Source organism: Chiloscyllium plagiosum, unplaced genomic scaffold (genome assembly GCF_037043375.1).
Source record: "Chiloscyllium plagiosum isolate Xiang-an unplaced genomic scaffold, Cpla_swu_hap1 HiC_scaffold_2, whole genome shotgun sequence".
In the NCBI taxonomy this organism is placed as follows: domain Eukaryota; kingdom Metazoa; phylum Chordata; class Chondrichthyes; order Orectolobiformes; family Hemiscylliidae; genus Chiloscyllium; species Chiloscyllium plagiosum.
The window spans coordinates 160,433,346-160,456,545 of record NW_028270140.1 but is presented as its reverse complement, the minus strand read 5'-3'; the positions used below and the strand labels follow the sequence as shown (position 1 = coordinate 160,456,545).

The 23,200-nt window shown below is 49.2% G+C and overlaps 1 protein-coding gene across 2 annotated transcripts in view; it reads left to right on the top strand.

Annotated features, from left to right (window-relative positions):
* The window catches only part of cplane1 (ciliogenesis and planar polarity effector 1), an 885,738-nt gene that overhangs the window by 468,716 nt on the left and 393,822 nt on the right, over positions 1-23,200 (top strand). For both annotated transcript variants that reach the window (XM_087975286.1, XM_087975281.1), the window contains exons 15-16: positions 4,366-4,539; positions 5,076-5,304. In XM_087975286.1, the coding sequence (XP_087831412.1) occupies positions 4,366-4,539; positions 5,076-5,304 (403 nt within the window). The remainder of the gene's footprint in view (positions 1-4,365; positions 4,540-5,075; positions 5,305-23,200) is intronic.

The following is a 23,200-nucleotide window of genomic DNA, read 5'->3' as shown; positions in this document are numbered from 1 at the left end:
TGTCAGTGTATTTCAGTGTGGGTCTGTGTGTGTGATGTCTGTTTCAGTGTGGGTCTGTGTGTGATGTCAGTGTGTTTCAGAGTGGGTCTGTGTGTGTGATGTCAGTGTGTTTCAGTGTGGGTCTGTGTGTGTGATGTCAGTGTGTTTCAGTGTCGGCCTGTGTGTGTGATGTCTGGTGTGTTTCAGTGTGGGTCTGTGTGTGTGATGTCAGTGTATTTCAATGTGGATGTGTGTGTGATGTCAGTGTGTTTCAGTGTGGGTCTGTGTGTGTGATGTCTGGTGTGTTTCAGTGTGGGTCTGTGTGAGTGATGTCAGTGTATTTCAGTGTGGATGTGTGTGTGATGTCAGTGTGTTTCAGTGTGGGTCTGTGTGTGTGATGTCAGTGTGTTTCAGTGTGGGTCTGTGTGTTGAATGTCTGTGTGTTTCAGTGTGGGTCTGTGTCTGTGATGTCTGTGAGTTACAGTGTGGGTCTGGGTGTGTGATGTCAGTGTGCTTCAGTATGGCTCTATGTGTGTGGTATCAGTGTGTTTTAGTGTGCGCCTGTGTGTGTGATGTCTGTGTGTTTGACGTCAGTGTGGATGTGTGTGTGTGATGTCAGTGTGTTTCAGTGTGTGTGTGTGTGTGTGATGTCAGTGTATTTCAGTGTGGATGTGTGTGTGTGTGATGTCAGTGTGTTTCAGTGTGGGTCTGTGTGTGTGATGTCTGGTGTGGGTCAGTGTGGATGTGTGTGTGATGTCAGTGTGTTTCAGTATGGGGTCTGTGTGTGAGATGTCTGTTTCAGTGTGGATCTGTGTGTGTGATGTCAGTGTGTTTCAGTGTGGATGTGTGTGTGTGATATCTGTGTTACAGTGTGGGTCTGTGTGTGTGATGTCAGTGTGTTTCAGTGTGGGTCTGTGTGTGTGATGTCTGTGTGTTTCAGTGTGGGTCTGTGTGTGTGATGTCTGTGTGTTTCAGTGTGAGTCTGTGTGTCTGATGTCTCTGTGTTACAGTGTGGGTCTGTGTGTATAATGTCTGTGTGTTTCAGTGTGGGTCTGTGTTTGTGATGTCTGTGTGTTTCAGTGTGAGTCTGTGTGTCTGATGTCATTGTGTTTCACTGTGGGTCTGTGTGTGTAATGTCTGTGTGTTTCAGTATGGGTCTGTGTGTGTGAGGTCTGTGTGTTACAGTGTTGGTCTGTGTGTGTGATGTCTGGTGTGTTTCAGTGTGGGTCTGTCTGTGTGATGTCAGTGTTTTTCAGTGTGGATCTGTGTGTGTGTCATGTCTGTGTGTTTCAGTGTGGGTCTGTGTGTGTGATGTCTGTGTGTTACAGTGTGGGTCTGTGTGTGTGATGTCAGTGTATTTCAGTGTGGATGTGTGTGTGTTGTCAGTGTGTTTCAGTGTGGGTCTGTGTGTAATGTCTGTGTGTTTCAGTGTGGGTCTGTGTGTGTGATGTATGTGTGTTACAGTGTGGGTCTGTGTGTGTGATGTCAGTGTGGGTCTGTGTGTGTGATGTCAGTGTGTTTCAGTGTGGGTCTGTGTGTGTGATGTCTGTGTGTTTCAGTGTGGGTCTGTGTGTGTGATGTCAGTGTGGGTCTGTGTGTGAGATGTCTGTGTGTTTCAGTGTGGGTCTGTGTGTGTGATGTCAGTGTATTTCAGTGTGGGTCTGTGTGTGTGATGTCAGTGTGTTTCAGTGTGGGTCTGTGTGTGTGATGTCTGTGTGTTTCAGTATGGGTCTATGTGTGTGATATCAGTGTGTTTTAGTGTGCGCCTGTGTGTGTGATGTCTGTGTGTTTGACGTCAGTGTGGATGTGTGTGTGTGATGTCATTGTGGTTCAGTGTGTGTGTGTGTGATGTCAGTGTATTTCAGTGTGGATGTGTGTGTGTGTGATGTCAGTGTGTTTCAGTGTGGGTCTGTGTGTGTGATGTCTGGTGTGGGTCAGTGTGGATGTGTGTGTGATGTCAGTGTGTTTCAGTATGGGGTCTGTGTGTGAGATGTCTGTTTCAGTGTGGGTCTGTGTGTGTGATGTCAGTGTGTTTCAGTGTGGGTCTGTGTGTGTGATGTCTGTGTTTCAGTGTGAGTCTGTGTGTGTGATGTCTGTGTGTTACAGTGAGGGTCTATGTGTGTGTGATGTCAGTGTGTTTCACTGTGTGTCTGTTTGTGTAATGTCTGTGTGTTTCAGTATGGGTCTGTGCGTGTGATGTCTGTGTGTTACAGTGTGGGTCTGTGTATGTGATGTCTGGTGTGTTTCAGTGTGGGTCTGTGTGTGTGATGTCAGTGTATTTCAGTGTGGGTCTGTGTGTGTGATGTCACTGTATTTCAGTGTGCGTCTGTGTGTGTGATGTCAGTGTGTTTCATTGTGGGTCTGTGTGTGTGATGTCAGTGTGTTTCAGTGTGGGTCTGTGTGTGTGATGTCAGTGTGGATGTGTGTGTGATGTCCGCTGTGTTTCAGTGTGGGTCTGTGTGTGTTATGTCACTGTGGGTCTGTGTGTGTGATGTCTGTGTGTTTCAGTGTGCGTCTGCGTGTGTGATGTCTGTGTGTTCAGTGTGGGTCTGTGTGTGTGATGTCTGTGTTTCAGTGTGGGTCTGTGTGTGTGATGTCTGTGTGTTTCAGTGGGGGCTGTTTGTGTGATGTCAGTGTGTTGCAGTGTGGGTCTGTGTGTGTGATGTCTGTGTGTTTCAGTGTGGATCTGTGTGTGTGATGTCAGTGTATTTCAGTGTGGATGTGTGTGATGTCAGTGTGTTTCAGTGTGGGTCTGTGTGTGTGATGTCAGTGTGGGTCTGTGTGTGATGTCTGTGTGTTTCAGTGTGGGTCTGTGTGTGAGATGTTTGTTTCAGTGAAGATGTGTGTGTGATGTCAGTGTGTTTCTGTGTGGGGTCTGTGTGTGAGATGTCTGTTTCAGTGTGGGTCTGTGTGTGTGATGTCAGTGTGGGTCTGTGTGTGTTTTGTCTGCGTGTCTCAGTGTGGGTCTGTGTGTGAGATGTCTGTTTCAGTGAAGATGTGTGTGTGATGTCAGTGTGGGGTCTGTGTATGTGATGTCTGTTGCAGTGTGGCTCTGTGTGTGTGATATCAGTGTGTTTCAGTGTGGGTCTGTGTGTGTGATGTCAGTGTGTTGCAGTGTGGGTCTGTGAGTGTGTGACGTCTGTGTTGCAGTGTGGGTCTGTGTGTGTGATATCAGTGTGTTGCAGTGTGGGTCTGTGTGTGCGATGTCAGTGTTTTGCAGTGCGGGTCTGTGTGTGTGTGACGTCTGTGTTGCAGTGTGGGTCTGTGTGTGTGATGTCAGTGTGTTGCAGTGTGGAAGTGTGTGTGTGATGTCTGTGTTTCAGTGTGGGTCTGTGTGTGTGATGTCTGTGTGTTTCAGTGTGGGTCTGTGTGTGTGATGTCTGTGTGTTACAGTGTGGGTCTGTGTGTGTGACGTCACTGTGTTTCAATGTGGGTCTGTGTGTGTGATATCAGTGTTTCAGTGTGCGTCTGTGTGTGTGATGTCACTGTGTTTGACGTCATTGTGGATGTGTGTGTGATGTCAGCGTGTTACAGTGTGGGTCTGTGTGTGTGATGTCTGGTGTGTTTCATTTTGGGTCTGTTTGTGTGAAGTCAGTGTGTTGCAGTGTGGATGTGTGTGTGTGATGTCTGTGTGTTTCAGTGTGGGTCTGCGTGTGTGATGTCTGTGTGTTTCAGTGTGGGTCTGTGTGTGTGATGTCTGTGTGTTACAGTGTGGGTCTGTGTGTGTGACGTCACTGTGTTTCAATGTGGGTCTGTGTGTGTGATATCAGTGTTTCAGTATGAGTCTATGTGTGTGATGTCAGTGTGTTTGCCGTCAGTGTGGATGTGTGTGTGATGTCAGCGTGTTACAGTGTGGGTCTGTGTGTGTGACGTCACTGTGTTTCAATGTGGGTCTGTGTGTATGATATCAGTGTTTCAGTATGGGTCTATGTGTGTGATGTCAGTGTGTTTGACGTCAGTGTGGATGTGTGTGTGATGTCAGCGTGTTACAGTGTGGGTCTGTGTGTGTGACGTCACTGTGTTTCAATGTGGGTCTGTGTGTGTGATATCAGTGTTTCAGTGTGCGTCTGTGTGTGTGATGTCACTGTGTTTGACGTCAGTGTGGATGTTTGTGTGTGATGTCAGCGTGTTACAGTGTGGGTCTGTGTGTGTGATGTCTGGTGTGTTTCATTTTGGGTCTGTGTGTGTGATGTCAGTGTGTTGCAGTGTGGGTCTGTGTGTGTGTTTGCAGCGTGTTACAGTGCGGGTCTTTGTTGGCGATCACAGTGCTGCAGTGTGGGTTTGGTTGTAGTTTATGTATTGGCTTTTGCTCTCTCTCTCCCACGCTCTCGCTCTCTCTGTCTGTCTCTCTCTGTTCCATTTTGAATTTAGTGTCTTTCTGTACAGAGATGCCTGTGCCGGTGTCGGACGTGTCGGTGGTGCTTGATGTTGGGCTGGATGCTGCTCTCGCTGTGATACAATCACTTGCCCGTTTCATGGCTGTGTACTTCAGTAACCAGCCTGTGTTTGTGATGCCCCCTCACCATATCGACACCCTGCCATCTCTGCATTGCAAAGCAGGTGCGACTGTGTTCTGACATTCCTCAGCGAGATGGCACCAACTGTGCTCAGCTGACAGTCAGGGTATTTGCCAGTATCTGGGTTCCTTGGAAACTGTGCTGAGGGTGGGAAGTGGCACCAGAGGAAAGTAGTGTCTGGACGTGGCATTGTCGCAGAGCTGGCTGGGCGGGAAGGGGGTTGGTGCTTGCCGGGAGGGTTTGGGTGAAGTGTCGGTTGGAGTGTTAAGCACTGTCTGGACGGGGGTCTTTTATAGTGAGTCTCCTAAAGGGGTCTAGGAGAAAGTGAGGACGGCAGGTGCTGGAGATCAGAGTAGAGAGTGTGCTGCTGGAAAAGCACAGCAGGTCAGGCAGCATCTGAGGAGCAGGAGAGTCGATGTTTCGGGCATAAGCCCTTCATCAGGAATGAGGCTTGTGGGCTGGAGCTGAGAGGTAAATGGGAGGGGGCAGGGTAGATATCTGGGGAGGTGGTACACTCAGCCTGCATGCCAGAGCAGGCCTGTCACTGCTGTAACTGTTTGCCATTGTGTTTCTGATCAGGTTGCTTTCCCCGAGTGGTCTTCCTGCGGCAGTGCCGTCTCTCACGGGCTGTACGAGAACAGCAGCTGTCCTCCACCTGGAGTGTGAAGTACACAGTCGAACTGCTGCTGCTCAGCCGGCTGGTTCCTGAAGCTGTCTGGTTTGCCTCCTGTCTTGGGGACTGGAAGAGTTCTGTGGTGCTGGGGCTGGCCTTCAGTCTGCACTGCCAAAACCTCCCTGAGCCTAGCAGGTAAAAGCCTGGTCAACTGCTCCCTCTGACATATGGGCTTCCTGTCCAGAAACGCAAACTGTGCAGTCTCTCAACAGCCTGAAGAGGCTGCTCTGGCTTCAGGTACATGATTTGTGAATTGAAGATAAGGCAGGGATTGAGCACTTGGTCGCTGCATTATTTGCGAGAGTGTTTTGAAATGACAGAATATTTTATCAGATAAAAACCAAAAGAATTGTAGATATTTTAAATCAGAAACAAAAGCAGAAATTACTGGAAAAGCTCAGCAGGTTTGGCAGCATGTGAAGAGAAATCAGAGTTAATGTTTCAGGTCGAGTGACCCTTCCTCAGCACTGATGGTAATGAGCAAAATGTTGGATTAAATGCAGAAGGAAAGGTGGAGGGAGGGGCTAAGGAGTAAATGATAGGTGTAGATAGAGCCCAAAGAGAGAGAAGAGCAGTTGGACAGACAAGAGAGTGGATACCGATCTGGCTCGGAGAGTTAATGGAGACTGTTAGTGGCTAACAGTAGGTTTGTGTAATGGCAGCCTCTGTGATCCAAGGCCTGGTGTGTGGGGTTGGGGTAAGGACATGGGAGAGCTCAAGCCCTAAGGTTGTTCACCTCGATATTAAGTCCGGAAGGCTGCAGAGTCTCCAAGCAGAAATTGAGGTGGTGTTCTCCCAGCTTGTGCTGAGCTTCACTGGAGCACTGCAGCAAGCCTGAGACAGAGATGTTGGCCTGGGAACAGGGTGGGGGGTTGAAGTGGCAGGCAGCTGTAAGCTCAGGGTCGTTTTTGGGGCCAGAATGTAGGTGTTCTGCGAAGCAAGTCGATGCTTCGTTTCCCCAATGTGGAGGAGACACTACATTGTGAGCAGCGAATGCGATAGACCAGATTGGGTGAAGTGCAGGTAAAGTGCCGCTTCACCTGAAAGATGTACAGTATTTGGGCAAAAAGAGAGATGAGGTCCTGCAAATGTAGTTCAGAGAGTTAGGTAGGAAGTTGAAAAGCAGGACCTCTCAGGTTATAATCTCAATTACTTCCTGTGTCACGTACGAGTGAGGTTAGGACTAGGAAGATAGTACAGTTAAATACATGACCAAAGAGCTGGTGGAGGAGGAAGGGCTTCAGGTATGTGGGTCAATGGGATGTCTTCTGGGGCAAGAGGGACCTGTACAAGAAGGATGGGTTGCACCTAAGCTGGAGGGGCACCAATATCCTGGCATGGAGATTTGCTAGTGCCACTCAGGAGGGTTTAACCTCGTGTGGTGGGGGAGGTGGGAACCAGAGCAATAGCTCAACAAGTAAAATGACTGAGGTGGAGTCAGAGACTAAGGCCAGTAAGGCTAAGAGGAAGAGCAGACAGGGAGAGGCCATTGAACACAGCTGGACTGGTGGTCTAGGGTGTATTTGTTTTAATGCGAGGAGTATGACAGGGAAAGCAGGTGAATTTCGAGCTTGGGTTAATAAAGGTAACTATGATGTTGTGGTTATTACAAAGACTTAGTTGAGAGAGGGACAAGACTGGCAGCTTAACAGTTCAGGATTTAGACATTTCTGCAAGCTCGAGAAGGATGTAAAATGGTTGGGAGAGTTAGGTTACTGATCAGGGAGATTATCACAGTGATACTAAGGGAGGACACCTTGGACGGCTTATCCAGTGTGGGCCTTACGGGTGGACCTCAGGAATAGGAAGTGCACAGTCACTTTGGGATTATTCTACAGGCCTCTCAACAGCCAGCAAGAGATAGAGAGTAGATAGGGAGGAGGCTGGAAGAACACAGCAAGGCAGCAGCATCAGGAGGTGGAGACATTGACATTTCGGGTGTAACCCTTCTTCAGGACTGGGGGTGGAATGGAAAGCCGCCTTCGCTGCCCTGTCTACCTGTGACTCCACTTTGAGAGAACCATGCACCTGAACCCCAATGTCCCTCTGATCCACTACACTCCTTAAGGCCCGACCATTCACTGTGAAACTTCTACCTTGATTTGACTTTCCAGAATGCAAGACCTCACACTTATCTATCTTCAACTCCATTGGCCATTTCTCGGCCCACTTTCCCAGCTGATCAAGGTCCTGCTGCAATTTCTGAGAACCTTCCTCTCTGTCCACGGTACCGCCTATTTTAGTGTCATCCTGCCTTGTACATTCCCATCCAAATCACTGATATCGATAACAAACAGCAATGGGCCCAGCACCGACCCCTGAGGCACTCCACTAGTCACAGGCCTGCAGTCCGACAAGCATCCTTCCACTATTACCCTCTGCTCCCACCATCAAGCTAATGGTGTATCCAATTTGTTACCCCCCCCTCCATCCCGCCATCCCCCCATTCCATGCGATCTAACCTTCCAGAGCAGCCGACCATGTGGAACCTTATCAAAGACCTTATTTAAATCCATATAGACTACATCTACCGCCCTGCCCTTGTCAACCTTCCTGGTCACTTCATCAAAGAACTCTAACAAATCTTTGAGAATAGATCTCCCACTCACAAAGCCATGCTGACTGCTCCTGATCAAACCCTGTCTTTCCAAATGTGTGTATATCTTATCCCTGAGAATCTTCTCAAGTAACTTACCCACCACAGATATTAGGCTTACTGGTCTATAGCTCCCAGGGTTTTCTTTGCTTCCCTTCTTGAATAAGGGCACGGCATTTGCTACCTCCAGTCATCTGGGACCTCACCCATGGCTAACAATGATGCAAAAATAGCAGCCAGGGCCCTGCAATTTCTTCTCTCATCTTGGATATATCTGGTCAGTACCAGGAGATTATCCACCTTCATAGATTCTAATACATCCAACACCCCTACTGTCCCCAAGATATGACCAGTAACTTGCTCAAGTTCCCAAGTCGTCATGTCTTTCTCCATGATGAACACAGAGGAGAAATCTTCATTGAGGATCTCGCTTACCTTCTGCAGTCCTACACCGACATGTCCACTCTGGGACTTGAGGGGTCCTATTCTCTATTTCTTTTTCCTTTGATGTACTTAAAAAACCTCCTTGGATTCCCCCTAATCTTCTTAGCCAAGGCTATCCCGTGCCCCTTTATGCCCTCCTGATTTCCTTCTTCAGTAAACTCCTGTATCCCCTGTCTACCTCCAGGGATTCCCTTCATCCCAGCTGCGCCTGAGCCCCGCCTCCTCCTTTCTTCTGGTCAAAGCTTCAATCTCTCTTGTCATCCAGGATTCCCTATTCCTGCCAACCTTGCTGTTTACCCTCACAGGAATACATAGACCTTGAACTCGAGCTATCTCACTTTCAAATGCCTCCCACTTGCTGGAGGTCCCATTGTCTGCAAACAAACTGCTCCAATCAACCCCCGCAAGCTCCTGTCTAATTCCATCAATAGTCACCCTGCCCTAATTTAGAACTTGATCCTGTGGACCAGTTTTGTCCCCCTCCATAACTATTTTAAAATTATTAGAACCATGGTCATTGCTCTCCAAGTGCTCCCCCCTGTCACCTGTCCTGCCCTATTTCCCAAGAGTAGGTCAAATTTTGCCCCTTCCCGACTAGGACACTCTATGTACTGTTGCTGCTTCCAAAGTGAGGTGATTCACGTTGGTCGGAGTAACTGGAATGCAAAGTACTGGGCTAATGGTAAGATTCTTGGTAGCGTAGATGAGCAGAGAGATCTCGGTGTCTATGTACACAGATCCTTGAAAGTTGCCACCCAGGTTGATAGGGTTGTTAAGAAGATATACAGTGTGTTAGCTTCTATTGGTAGAGGGATTGAGTTTCAGAGCCATGAGGTCATGCTGCAGCTATAGAAAACTCTGGTGCAGCTGCACTTGGCGCATTGTGGACAGTTCTGGTCACTGCATTATAGGAAGGATGTGGAAGCTTTGGAAAGGGTTCAGAGGAGATTTGTTAGAATGTTGCCTGGTATGGAGGGAAGTTCTTATGAGGAAGGTCTGAGGGACTTGAGGCTGTTTCCATTAGAGAGAAGAAGGTTGAGAAGTGACTTAATTGAGACATATAAGATAATCAGAGGGTTGGATAGGATGGACAGGGAGAGCCTTTTTCCTCAGATGGCGATGGCTAGCACAGGAGGGCATAGCTTTAAATTGAGGGGTGATAGATATAGGACAGATTCAAAGTTTGTGCGAAGATTTGTAGCTCGGGTGCTCGTTGTGGTTCTTTTCGCCGAGCTGGAAGTTTTTGTTGCAAACGTTTCGTCCCCTGGCTAGGTGACATCCTCAGTGCTTGGGAGCCTCCTGTGAAGCGCTTCTGTGGTGTTTCTTCCAGCATTTATAGTGGCCTGTCCCTGCCACTTCCGGTTGTCAGTTTCAGCTGTCCGCTGTTGTGGTTGGTATATTGGGTCCAGGTCGATGTGTTTGTTGATGGAGTTTGTGGATGAGTGCCATGCTTCTAGGAATTCCCTGGCTGTTCTTTGTTTCACTTGCCCTATAATGGTAGTGTTGTCCCAGTCAAATTCATGTTGCTTGTCTTCTGCGTGTGTGGCTACTAGGGATAGCTGGTCGTGTCGTTTCGTGGCTAGTTGATGTTCGTGGATGCGGATCGTTAGCTGTCTTCCTGTTTGTCCTATATAGTGTTTTGTGCAGTCCTTGCATGGGATTTTGTACACTACATTAGTTTGCTCATGCTGGGTATCGGGTCCTTCGTTTTGGTGAGTTGTTATCTGAGAGTGGCTGTTGGTTTGTGTGCTGTTATAAGTTCTAGTGGTCGCAGTAGTCTGGCTGTCAGTTCAGATATGTTCTTGACGTATGGTAGTGTGGCTAGTCCTTTGGGTTGCGGCATGTCCTTGTTCTGTTGACAGTTCTTTATTAACCATTCTGCCAGTCTGTCCTACCACTTTCAATGATTTATGCTCGTGTACCCCCAGGTCCCTCAGCTCTGCACCCTCTTTAGAATTATACCCTTAATTTTATTGAGTCTTGTTTCACATCTTTCATACTGAGCTTCATCTGTGATCCTCCTGTCAACCCATCAACTTCACAATGTGTACTGTAGTTCCTGGTAGCCTTACATTTGACACCTTTTCAAGTGTTATAGAAACAGAATTAGGCCATTCTGCCCATTGAGCCTGCTCCAACCCTAATCTATGACTGGCCATCTCCTCAGTGCCATTTCCTGCACTATTTCCATATTCTTTGATGTCATGAGTTATCAGGAAACTTGATTTCTGCCTTTATCTCTGCTCAATGATTAAACTCTGAAAGCCCTCTGTGGTAGAGAATTCCTGAGATTCACCACCGTCGGAGCACAGACGTTCTTCCTCCTGTCAGCCTGAAATGGCCAGCTCTTTATAACATAAAACAACACACAAATTGGTGGGAAGGCAAGTTGTCAGAGGGATATAACCAGTTTACAGACAGATATTAATATGCAAAATAAATGTGCAAAAAATTGGCAAATGGAGTAAAGGATGGGAAAATGTAAAGTTGTTCATTTTGGAAGGGAGAAGAGAAGAATAGAATATTATTTAAATGGATTTGCAAATATTTGTTCACATAAAATGTGCAAAAACTAGCACATGGGCTGCAGGTAATCAGAAGGCGAATGGATTGTTAGCCTTTATTTCAAGGGGGTAGGAAAATAACAGGAGGGAAGTCACTCCAATTATACAAGGTGCTAGTGAGACCACATCTGCATTACCCCAAACTGTTTTGTCCCCATATTTAAGGAACATATTATTTCATTGGAAGCAGTTCAGAGCAGCTTCACCCGGTTGATCCCTTGTATGGGGTTTAGAAGAATGAGAGGTGACCTCATTGAAACATATCAGATTCTTAAGGACTTGTCAGGGTCAATGTTGAGGGGAAGTTCCCCTTCATGGGAGAGTCTGGGACCAGAGGGTACAGTCTCTGAATAAAGAGGCATCGATGTCAGACTGAGATGGGGAGGAATTCCTTCTCTCAGAGGGTTGTGAGTCTTTGGAACTCCTTGTCACAGAGAGAGCGGTGGGGGCAGAGTCCTCGTGTATGTTTAAGGCTGAGAGAGATTCTTGATCAGTCACAGGGTCAAGGGGAAAGAGCAGGAAAGTGGGTGTGAGGAATGTCGGATCAGCCATGATCCTATTGGATGACAGAACAGAATGATGGGCGGAACAACCTATTCCTGATGTTACCTCTTATGGCCTTACTTCTGGACTCACCAAACTATGAAAAGATATCTCCATTCACCCTGTCACAGTAATATCTCCATCCACTCTGTCACAGTAATATCTCCATTCACCCTGTCGCAGTGATATCTCCATCCACCCTGTCACAGTAATATCTCCATTCACCCTGTCGCAGTGATATCTCCATCCACCCAGTCACAGTAATATCTCCATCCACCCTGTCACAGTAATATCTCCATCCACCCTGTCACAGTAATATCTCCATCCACCCTGTCACAGTAATATCTCCTTCCACTCTGTCACAGTAATATCTCCATCCACCCTGTCACAGTAATATCTCCATCCACCCTGTCACAGTGATATCGCGATGCACTCTGTCACAGTAATATCTCCATCCACCCTGTCACAGTGATATCTCCATCCACCCTGTCACAGTAATATCTCCATCCACTCTGTCACAGTAATATCTCCATTCACCCTGTCGCAGTGATATCTCCATCCACCCTGTCACAGTAATATCTCCATTCACCCTGTCGCAGTGATATCTCCATCCACCCTGTCACAGTAATATCTCCATCCACTCTGTCACAGTAATATCTCCATCCACCCTGTCACAGTAATATCTCCATCCACCCTGTCGCAGTGATATCTCCATCCACCCTGTCGCAGTGTTATCTCCATCCACCCTGTCACAGTGATATCTCCATTCACCCTGTCACAGTGATATCTCCATCCACCCTGTCACAGTGATATCACCATCCACTCTGTCGCAGTGATATCTCCATCCACCCTGTCACAGTAATATCTCCATCCACCCTGTCGCAGTGTTATCTCCATCCACCCTGTCACAGTGATATCTCCATCCACCCTGTCACAGTGATATCTCCCTCCACTCTGTCGCAGTGATATCTCCATCCACCCTGTCACAGTGATATCGCCATCCACTCTGTCGCAGTGATATCTCCATCCACCCTGTTGCAGTGTTATCTCCATCCACCCTGTCACAGTGATATCTCCATCCACCCTGTCGCAGTGATATCTCCATCCACTCTGTCACAGTAATATCTCCATCCACCCTGTCACAGTGATATCTCCATCCACCCTGTCGCAGTGATAGCTCCATCCACCCTGTCACAGTGATATCTCCATCCACCCTGTCGCAGTGATATCTCCATCCACTCTGTCGCAGTGATACATCCATCCACCCTGTCGCAGTGTTATCTCCATCCACCCTGTCGCAGTGATATCTCCATCCACCCTGTCACAGTGATATCGCCATTCACCCTGTCGCAGTAATATCTCCATCCACCCTGTCACAGTGATATCTCCATCCACCCTGTCGCAGTGATATCTCCATCCACCCTGTCGCAGTGTTATCTCCATCCACCCTGTCGCAGTGATATCTCCATCCACCCTGTCGCAGAGATCTCTCCATCCACTCTGTCGCAGTGATATCTCCATCCACCCTGTCACAGTAATATCTCCATCCACCCTGTCACAGTGATATCTCCATCCACCCTGTCGCAGTGATATCTCCATCCACTCTGTCACAGTAATATCTCCATCCACCCTGTCACAGTAATATCTCCATCCACCCTGTCGCAGTGTTATCTCCATCCACCCTGTCGCAGTGATACCTCCATCCACCCTGTCGCAGTGTTATCTCCATCCACCCTGTCGCAGTGATATCTCCATCCACCCTGTCACAGTGATATCTCCATCCACCCTGTCACAGTGATATCGCCATTCATCCTGTCGCAGTGATATCTCCATCCACCCTGTCACAGTGATATCTCCATCCACTCTGTCGCAGTGATATCTCCATCCACCCTGTCACAGTAATATCTCCATCCACCCTGTCACAGTAATATCTCCATCCACCCTGTCACAGTGATATCTCCATCCACTCTGTCGCAGTGATATCTCCATCCACCCTGTCACAGTGATATCTCCATCCACCCTGTCACAGAGATATCGCCATCCACCCTGTCACAGTGATATCTCCATCCACCCTGTCACAGTGATATCTCCATTCACCCTGTCGCAGTGATATCTCCATCCATTCTGTCGCAGTGTTATCTCCATCTACCCTGTCACAGTGACATCTCCCTCCACCCTGTCGCAGTGATATCTCCATTCACCCTGTCGCAGTGATATCTCCATCCACCCTGTCGCAGTGGTATCTCCATTCACCCTGTCGCAGTGATATCTCCATCCACTCTGTCGCAGTGATATCTCCATTCACCCTGTCGCAGTGATATCTCCATCCACCCTGTCACAGTGATATCTCCATCCACTCTGTCGCAGTGATATCTCCATTCACCCTGTCACAGTGATATCTCCATCCACTCTGTCGCAGTGATATCTCCATCCACTCTGTCGCAGTGATATCTCCATCCACCCTGTCGCAGTGATATCTCCATCCACCCTGTCACAGTGATATCTCCATCCACTCGGTCGCAGTGATATCTCCATCCACCCTGTCGCAGTAAGATCTCCATCCACTCTGTCACAGTGACATCTCCATCCACTCTGTCGAAGTGTTATCTCCATCTACCCTGTCACAGTGATATCTCCATCCAACCTGTCGCAGTGATATCTCCATCCACCCTGTCGCAGTGATATCTCCATCCACCCTGTCGCAGTGATATCTCCAACCACTCTGTCGCAGTGATATCTATATCCACTCTGTCGCAGTGATATCTCCATCCACCCTGTCGCAGTGATATCTTCATCCACCCTGTCGCAGTGATATCTCCATTCACCCTGTCACAGTAATATCTCCATCCACCCTGTCACAGTGATATCTCCATCCACCCTGTCGCAGTGATATCTCCATCCACCCTGTCGCAGTGATATCTCCATTCACCCTGTCGCAGTGATATCTCCATCCACCCTGTGGCAGTGATATCTCCATCCACCCTGTCGCAGTGATATCTCCATCCACCCTGTCAGTGATATCTCCATCCACCCTGTCGCAGTGATATCTCCATCCACCCTGTCGCAGTGATATCTCCATTCACCCTGTCGCAGTGATATCTCCATCCACCCTGTCACAGTGATATCTCCATCCACCCTGTCACAGTGATATCTCCATCCACCCTGTCGCACTGATATCTCCATCCACCCTGTCACAGTGATATCTCCATCCACCCTGTCACAGTGATATCTCCATCTACCCTGTCACAGTGATATCTCCCTCCACCCTGTCGCAGTGATATCTCCATTCACCCTGTCGCAGTGATATCTCCATCCACCCTGTCGCAGTGGTATCTCCATTCACCCTGTCGCAGTGATATCTCCATCCACTCTGTCGCAGTGATATCTCCATTCACCCTGTCGCAGTGATATCTCCATCCACCCTGTCACAGTGATATCTCCATCCACTCTGTCGCAGTGATATCTCCATCCACTCTGTCGCAGTGATATCTCCATTCACCCTGTCGCAGTGATATCTCCATCCACCCTGTCACAGTGATATCTCCATCCACTCTGTCGCAGTGATATCTCCATCCACTCTGTCGCAGTGATATCTCCATCCACCCTGTCGCAGTGATATCTCCATCCACCCTGTCGCAGTGATATCTCCATCCACCCTGTCACAGTGATATCTCCATCCACTCGGTCGCAGTGATATCTCCATCCACCCTGTCGCAGTAAGATCTCCATCCACTCTGTCACAGTGACATCTCCATCCACTCTGTCGAAGTGTTATCTCCATCTACCCTGTCACAGTGATATCTCCATCCAACCTGTCGGAGTGATATCTCCATCCACCCTGTCGCAGTGATATCTCCATCCACCCTGTCGCAGTGATATCTCCAACCACTCTGTCGCAGTGATATCTATATCCACTCTGTCGCAGTGATATCTCCATCCACCCTGTCGCAGTGATATCTCCATCCACTCTGTCACAGGAATATCTCCATCCACCCTGTCACAGTGATATCTCCATCCACCCTGTCGCAGTGATATCTCCAACCACTCTGTCGCAGTGATATCTATATCCACTCTGTCGCAGTGATATCTCCATCCACCCTGTCGCAGTGATATCTCCATCCACCCTGTGGCAGTGATATCTCCATCCACCCTGTCGCCGTGATATCTCCATCCACCCTGTCTCGGTGATATCTCCATCCACCCTGTCGCAGTGATATCTCCATCCACCCTGTCGCAGTGATATCTCCATTCACCCTGTCGCAGTGATATCTCCAACCACCCTGTCACAGTGATATCTCCATCCACCCTGTCACAGTGATATCTCCATCCACCCTGTCGCAGTGATATCTCCATCCACCCTGTCGCAGTGATATCTCCATTCACCCTGTCGCAGTGATATCTCCATCCACCCTGTGGCAGTGATATCTCCATCCACCCTGTCGCAGTGATATCTCCATCCACCCTGTCACAGTGATATCTCCATCCACCCTGTCGCAGTGATATCTCCATCCACCCTGTCGCAGTGATATCTCCATTCACCCTGTCGCAGTGATATCTCCATCCACCCTGTCACAGTGATATCTCCATCCATCCTGTCACAGTGATATCTCCATCCACTCTGTCGCAGTGATATCTCCATCCACCCTGTCACAGTGATATCTCCATCCACTCTGTCGCAGTGATATCTCCATCCACTCTGTCGCAGTGATATCTCCATCCACCCTGTCGCAGTGATATCTCCATCCACCCTGTCACAGTGATATCTCCATCCACTCTGTCACAGTGACATCTCCATCCACTCTGTCGCAGTGTTATCTCCATCTACCCTGTCACAGTGATATCTCCATCCACCCTGTCGCAGTGATATCTCCATCCACCCTGTCGCAGTGATATCTCCATCCACTCTGTCGCAGTGATATCTCCATCCACTCTGTCGCAGTGATATCTCCATCCACCCTGTCGCAGTGATATCTCCATCCACCCTGTCGCAGTGATATCTCCATCCACTCTGTCGCAGTGATATCTCCATCCACCCTGTCACAGTGATATTTCCATCCACCCTGTCGCAGTGATATCTCCATCCACCCTGTCGCAGTGATATCTCCATTCACCCTGTCACAGTAATATCTCCATCCACCCTGTCGCAGTGATATCTCCATCCACCCTGTCACAGTGATATCGCCATCCACCCTGTCGCAGTGATATCTGCATCCACCCTGTCGCAGTGATATCTCCATCCACCCTGTCGCAGTGATATCTCCATCCACTCTTTCGCAGTGATATCTCCATCCACTCTGTCGCAGTGATATCTCCATCCACGCTGTCGCAGTGATATCTCCATCCACTCTTTCGCAGTGATATCTCCATCCACCCTGTCACAGTGATATCTCCCTCCACTCTGTCGCAGTGATATCTCCATCCACCCTGTCACAGTGATATCTCCATCCACCCTGTCGCAGTGATATCTCCATCCACTCTGTCGCAGTGTTATCTCCATCCTCTCTGTCACAGTGATATCTCCATCCACCCTGTCGCAGTGATATCTCCATCCACCCTGTCGCAGTGATATCTCCATCCACTCTGTCGCAGTGATATCTCCATCCACCCTGTCACAGTGATATCTCCATCCACCCTGTCGCAGTGATATCTCCATCCACCCTGTCGCAGTGATATCTTCATCCACCCTGTCACGGTGATATCTCCATCCACCCTGTCGCAGTGATATCTCCATCCACCCTGTCGCAGTGATATCTTCATCCACCCTGTCACGGTGATATCTCCATCCACCCTGTCGCAGTGATATCTCCATCCACTCTGTCGCAGTGATATCTCCATCCACCCTGTCACAGTAATATCTCCATCCACCCTGTCACAGTGATATCTCCATCCACCCTGTCGCAGTGATATCTCCATCCACTCTGTCACAGTAATATCTCCATCCACCCTGTCACAGTAATATCTCCATCCACCCTGTCGCAGTGTTATCTCCATCCACCCTGTCGCAGTGATACCTCCATCCACCCTGTCGCAGTGTTATCTCCATCCACCCTGTCGCAGTGATATCTCCATCCACCCTGTCACAGTGATATCTCCATCCACCCTGTCACAGTGATATCGCCATTCATCCTGTCGCAGTGATATCTCCATCCACCCTGTCACAGTGATATCTCCATCCACTCTGTCGCAGTGATATCTCCATCCACCCTGTCACAGTAATATCTCCATCCACCCTGTCACAGTAATATCTCCATCCACCCTGTCACAGTGATATCTCCATCCACTCTGTCGCAGTGATGTCTCCATCCACCCTGTCACAGTGATATCTCCATCCACCCTGTCACAGAGATATCGCCATCCACCCTGTCACAGTGATATCTCCATCCACCCTGTCACAGTGATATCTCCATTCACCCTGTCGCAGTGATATCTCCATCCATTCTGTCGCAGTGTTATCTCCATCTACCCTGTCACAGTGACATCTCCCTCCACCCTGTCGCAGTGATATCTCCATTCACCCTGTCGCAGTGATATCTCCATCCACCCTGTCGCAGTGGTATCTCCATTCACCCTGTCGCAGTGATATCTCCATCCACTCTGTCGCAGTGATATCTCCATTCACCCTGTCGCAGTGATATCTCCATCCACCCTGTCACAGTGATATCTCCATCCACTCTGTCGCAGTGATATCTCCATTCACCCTGTCACAGTGATATCTCCATCCACTCTGTCGCAGTGATATCTCCATCCACTCTGTCGCAGTGATATCTCCATCCACCCTGTCGCAGTGATATCTCCATCCACCCTGTCACAGTGATATCTCCATCCACTCGGTCGCAGTGATATCTCCATCCACCCTGTCGCAGTAAGATCTCCATCCACTCTGTCACAGTGACATCTCCATCCACTCTGTCGAAGTGTTATCTCCATCTACCCTGTCACAGTGATATCTCCATCCAACCTGTCGCAGTGATATCTCCATCCACCCTGTCGCAGTGATATCTCCATCCACCCTGTCGCAGTGATATCTCCAACCACTCTGTCGCAGTGATATCTATATCCACTCTGTCGCAGTGATATCTCCATCCACCCTGTCGCAGTGATATCTTCATCCACCCTGTCGCAGTGATATCTCCATTCACCCTGTCACAGTAATATCTCCATCCACCCTGTCACAGTGATATCTCCATCCACCCTGTCGCAGTGATATCTCCATCCACCCTGTCGCAGTGATATCTCCATTCACCCTGTCGCAGTGATATCTCCATCCACCCTGTGGCAGTGATATCTCCATCCACCCTGTCGCAGTGATATCTCCATCCACCCTGTCACAGTGATATCTCCATCCACCCTGTCGCAGTGATATCTCCATCCACCCTGTCGCAGTGATATCTCCATTCACCCTGTCGCAGTGATATCTCCATCCACCCTGTCACAGTGATATCTCCATTCACCCTGTCGCAGTGATATCTCCATCCACCCTGTCGCAGTGGTATCTCCATTCACCCTGTCGCAGTGATATCTCCATCCACTCTGTCGCAGTGATATCTCCATTCACCCTGTCGCAGTGATATCTCCATCCACCCTGTCACAGTGATATCTCCATCCACTCTGTCGCAGTGATATCTCCATCCACTCTGTCGCAGTGATATCTCCATTCACCCTGTCGCAGTGATATCTCCATCCACCCTGTCACAGTGATATCTCCATCCACTCTGTCGCAGTGATATCTCCATCCACTCTGTCGCAGTGATATCTCCATCCACCCTGTCGCAGTGATATCTCCATCCACCCTGTCGCAGTGATATCTCCATCCACCCTGTCACAGTGATATCTCCATCCACTCGGTCGCAGTGATATCTCCATCCACCCTGTCGCAGTAAGATCTCCATCCACTCTGTCACAGTGACATCTCCATCCACTCTGTCGAAGTGTTATCTCCATCTACCCTGTCACAGTGATATCTCCATCCAACCTGTCGGAGTGATATCTCCATCCACCCTGTCGCAGTGATATCTCCATCCACCCTGTCGCAGTGATATCTCCAACCACTCTGTCGCAGTGATATCTATATCCACTCTGTCGCAGTGATATCTCCATCCACCCTGTCGCAGTGATATCTCCATCCACTCTGTCACAGGAATATCTCCATCCACCCTGTCACAGTGATATCTCCATCCACCCTGTCGCAGTGATATCTCCAACCACTCTGTCGCAGTGATATCTATATCCACTCTGTCGCAGTGATATCTCCATCCACCCTGTCGCAGTGATATCTCCATCCACCCTGTGGCAGTGATATCTCCATCCACCCTGTCGCCGTGATATCTCCATCCACCCTGTCTCGGTGATATCTCCATCCACCCTGTCGCAGTGATATCTCCATCCACCCTGTCGCAGTGATATCTCCATTCACCCTGTCGCAGTGATATCTCCAACCACCCTGTCACAGTGATATCTCCATCCACCCTGTCACAGTGATATCTCCATCCACCCTGTCGCAGTGATATCTCCATCCACCCTGTCGCAGTGATATCTCCATTCACCCTGTCGCAGTGATATCTCCATCCACCCTGTGGCAGTGATATCTCCATCCACCCTGTCGCAGTGATATCTCCATCCACCCTGTCACAGTGATATCTCCATCCACCCTGTCGCAGTGATATCTCCATCCACCCTGTCGCAGTGATATCTCCATTCACCCTGTCGCAGTGATATCTCCATCCACCCTGTCACAGTGATATCTCCATCCATCCTGTCACAGTGATATCTCCATCCACTCTGTCGCAGTGATATCTCCATCCACCCTGTCACAGTGATATCTCCATCCACTCTGTCGCAGTGATATCTCCATCCACTCTGTCGCAGTGATATCTCCATCCACCCTGTCGCAGTGATATCTCCATCCACCCTGTCACAGTGATATCTCCATCCACTCTGTCACAGTGACATCTCCATCCACTCTGTCGCAGTGTTATCTCCATCTACCCTGTCACAGTGATATCTCCATCCACCCTGTCGCAGTGATATCTCCATCCACCCTGTCGCAGTGATATCTCCATCCACTCTGTCGCAGTGATATCTCCATCCACTCTGTCGCAGTGATATCTCCATCCACCCTGTCGCAGTGATATCTCCATCCACCCTGTCGCAGTGATATCTCCATCCACTCTGTCGCAGTGATATCTCCATCCACCCTGTCACAGTGATATTTCCATCCACCCTGTCGCAGTGATATCTCCATCCACCCTGTCGCAGTGATATCTCCATTCACCCTGTCACAGTAATATCTCCATCCACCCTGTCGCAGTGATATCTCCATCCACCCTGTCACAGTGATATCGCCATCCACCCTGTCGCAGTGATATCTGCATCCACCCTGTCGCAGTGATATCTCCATCCACCCTGTCGCAGTGATATCTCCATCCACTCTTTCGCAGTGATATCTCCATCCACTCTGTCGCAGTGATATCTCCATCCACGCTGTCGCAGTGATATCTCCATCCACTCTTTCGCAGTGATATCTCCATCCACCCTGTCACAGTGATATCTCCCTCCACTCTGTCGCAGTGATATCTCCATCCACCCTGTCACAGTGATATCTCCATCCACCCTGTCGCAGTGATATCTCCATCCACTCTGTCGCAGTGTTATCTCCATCCTCTCTGTCACAGTGATATCTCCATCCACCCTGTCGCAGTGATATCTCCATCCACCCTGTCGCAGTGATATCTCCATCCACTCTGTCGCAGTGATATCTCCATCCACCCTGTCACAGTGATATCTCCATCCACCCTGTCGCAGTGATATCTCCATCCACCCTGTCGCAGTGATATCTTCATCCACCCTGTCACGGTGATATCTCCATCCACCCTGTCGCAGTGATATCTCCATCCACCCTGTCGCAGTGATATCTTCATCCACCCTGTCACGGTGATATCTCCATCCACCCTGTCGCAGTGATATCTCCATCCACCCTGTCGCAGTGATATCTTCATCCACCCTGTCACGGTGATATCTCCATCCACCCTGTCGCAGTGATATCTCCATCCACCCTGTCGCAGTGATATCTCCATTCACCCTGTCACAGTAATATCTCCATCCACCCTGTCACAGTGATATCTCCATCCACCATGTCACAGTGATATCCCCATCCACCCTGTAGCAGTGATATCTCCATCCACCCTGTCGCAGTGATATCTTCATCCACCCTGTCACGGTGATATCTCCATCCACCCTGTCGCAGTGATATCTCCATCCACCCTGTCGCAGTGATATCTCCATTCACCCTGTCACAGTAATATCTCCATCCACCCTGTCACAGTGATATCTCCATCCACCATGTCACAGTGATATCGCCATCCACCCTGTCGCAGTGATATCTCCATCCATCCTGTCACAGTGATATCTCCATCCACCCTGTCGCAGTGATATCTCCATCCACTCTGTCACAGTGATATCTCCATCCACCCTGTCACAGTGATATCTCCATCCACTCTGTCACAGTGATATCTCCATCCACCCTGTCACAGTAATATCTCCATCCACTCTGTCACAGTAATATCTCCATTCACCCTGTCGCAGTGATATCTCCATCCACCCTGTCGCAGTGATATCTCCATCCACCCTGTCGCAGTGATATCTCCATCCACCCTGTCACAGTGATATTTCCATCCACCCTGTCGCAGTGATATCTCCATCCACCCTGTCGCAGTGATATCTCCATTCACCCTGTCACAGTAATATCTCCATCCACCCTGTCGCAGTGATATCTCCATCCACCCTGTCACAGTGATATCGCCATCCACCCTGTCGCAGTGATATCTGCATCCGCCCTGTCGCAGTGATATCTCCATCCACCCTGTCGCAGTGATATCTCCATCCACTCTTTCGCAGTGATATCTCCATCCACTCTGTCGCAGTGATATCTCCATCCACGCTGTCGCAGTGATATCTCCATCCACTCTTTCGCAGTGATATCTCCATCCACCCTGTCACAGTGATATCTCCCTCCACTCTGTCGCAGTGATATCTCCATCCACCCTGTCACAGTGATATCTCCATCCACCCTGTCGCAGTGATATCTCCATCCACTCTGTCGCAGTGTTATCTCCATCCACCCTGTCGCAGTGATATCTCCATCCACCCTGTCACAGTGATATCGCCATTCACCCTGTCGCAGTAATATCTCCATCCACCCTGTCACAGTGATATCTCCATCCACCCTGGCGCAGTGATATCTCCATCCACCCTGTCGCAGTGATATCTCCATCCACCCTGTCGCAGTGATATCTCCATCCACCCTGTCGCAGTGATATCTCCATCCACTCTGTCGCAGTGATATCTCCATCCACCCGGTCACAGTGATATTTCCATCCACCCTGTCGCAGTGATATCTCCATCCACCCTGTCGCAGTGATATCTCCATTCACCCTGTCACAGTAATATCTCCATCCACCCTGTCGCAGTGATATCTCCATCCACCCTGTCACAGTGATATCGCCATCCACCCTGTCGCAGTGATATCTGCATCCGCCCTGTCGCAGTGATATCTCCATCCACCCTGTCGCAGTGATATCTCCATCCACTCTTTCGCAGTGATATCTCCATCCACTCTGTCGCAGTGATATCTCCATCCACGCTGTCGCAGTGATATCTCCATCCACTCTTTCGCAGTGATATCTCCATCCACCCTGTCACAGTGATATCTCCCTCCACTCTGTCGCAGTGATATCTCCATCCACCCTGTCACAGTGATATCTCCATCCACCCTGTCGCAGTGATATCTCCATCCACTCTGTCGCAGTGTTATCTCCATCCTCTCTGTCACAGTGATATCTCCATCCACCCTGTCGCAGTGATATCTCCATCCACCCTGTCGCAGTGA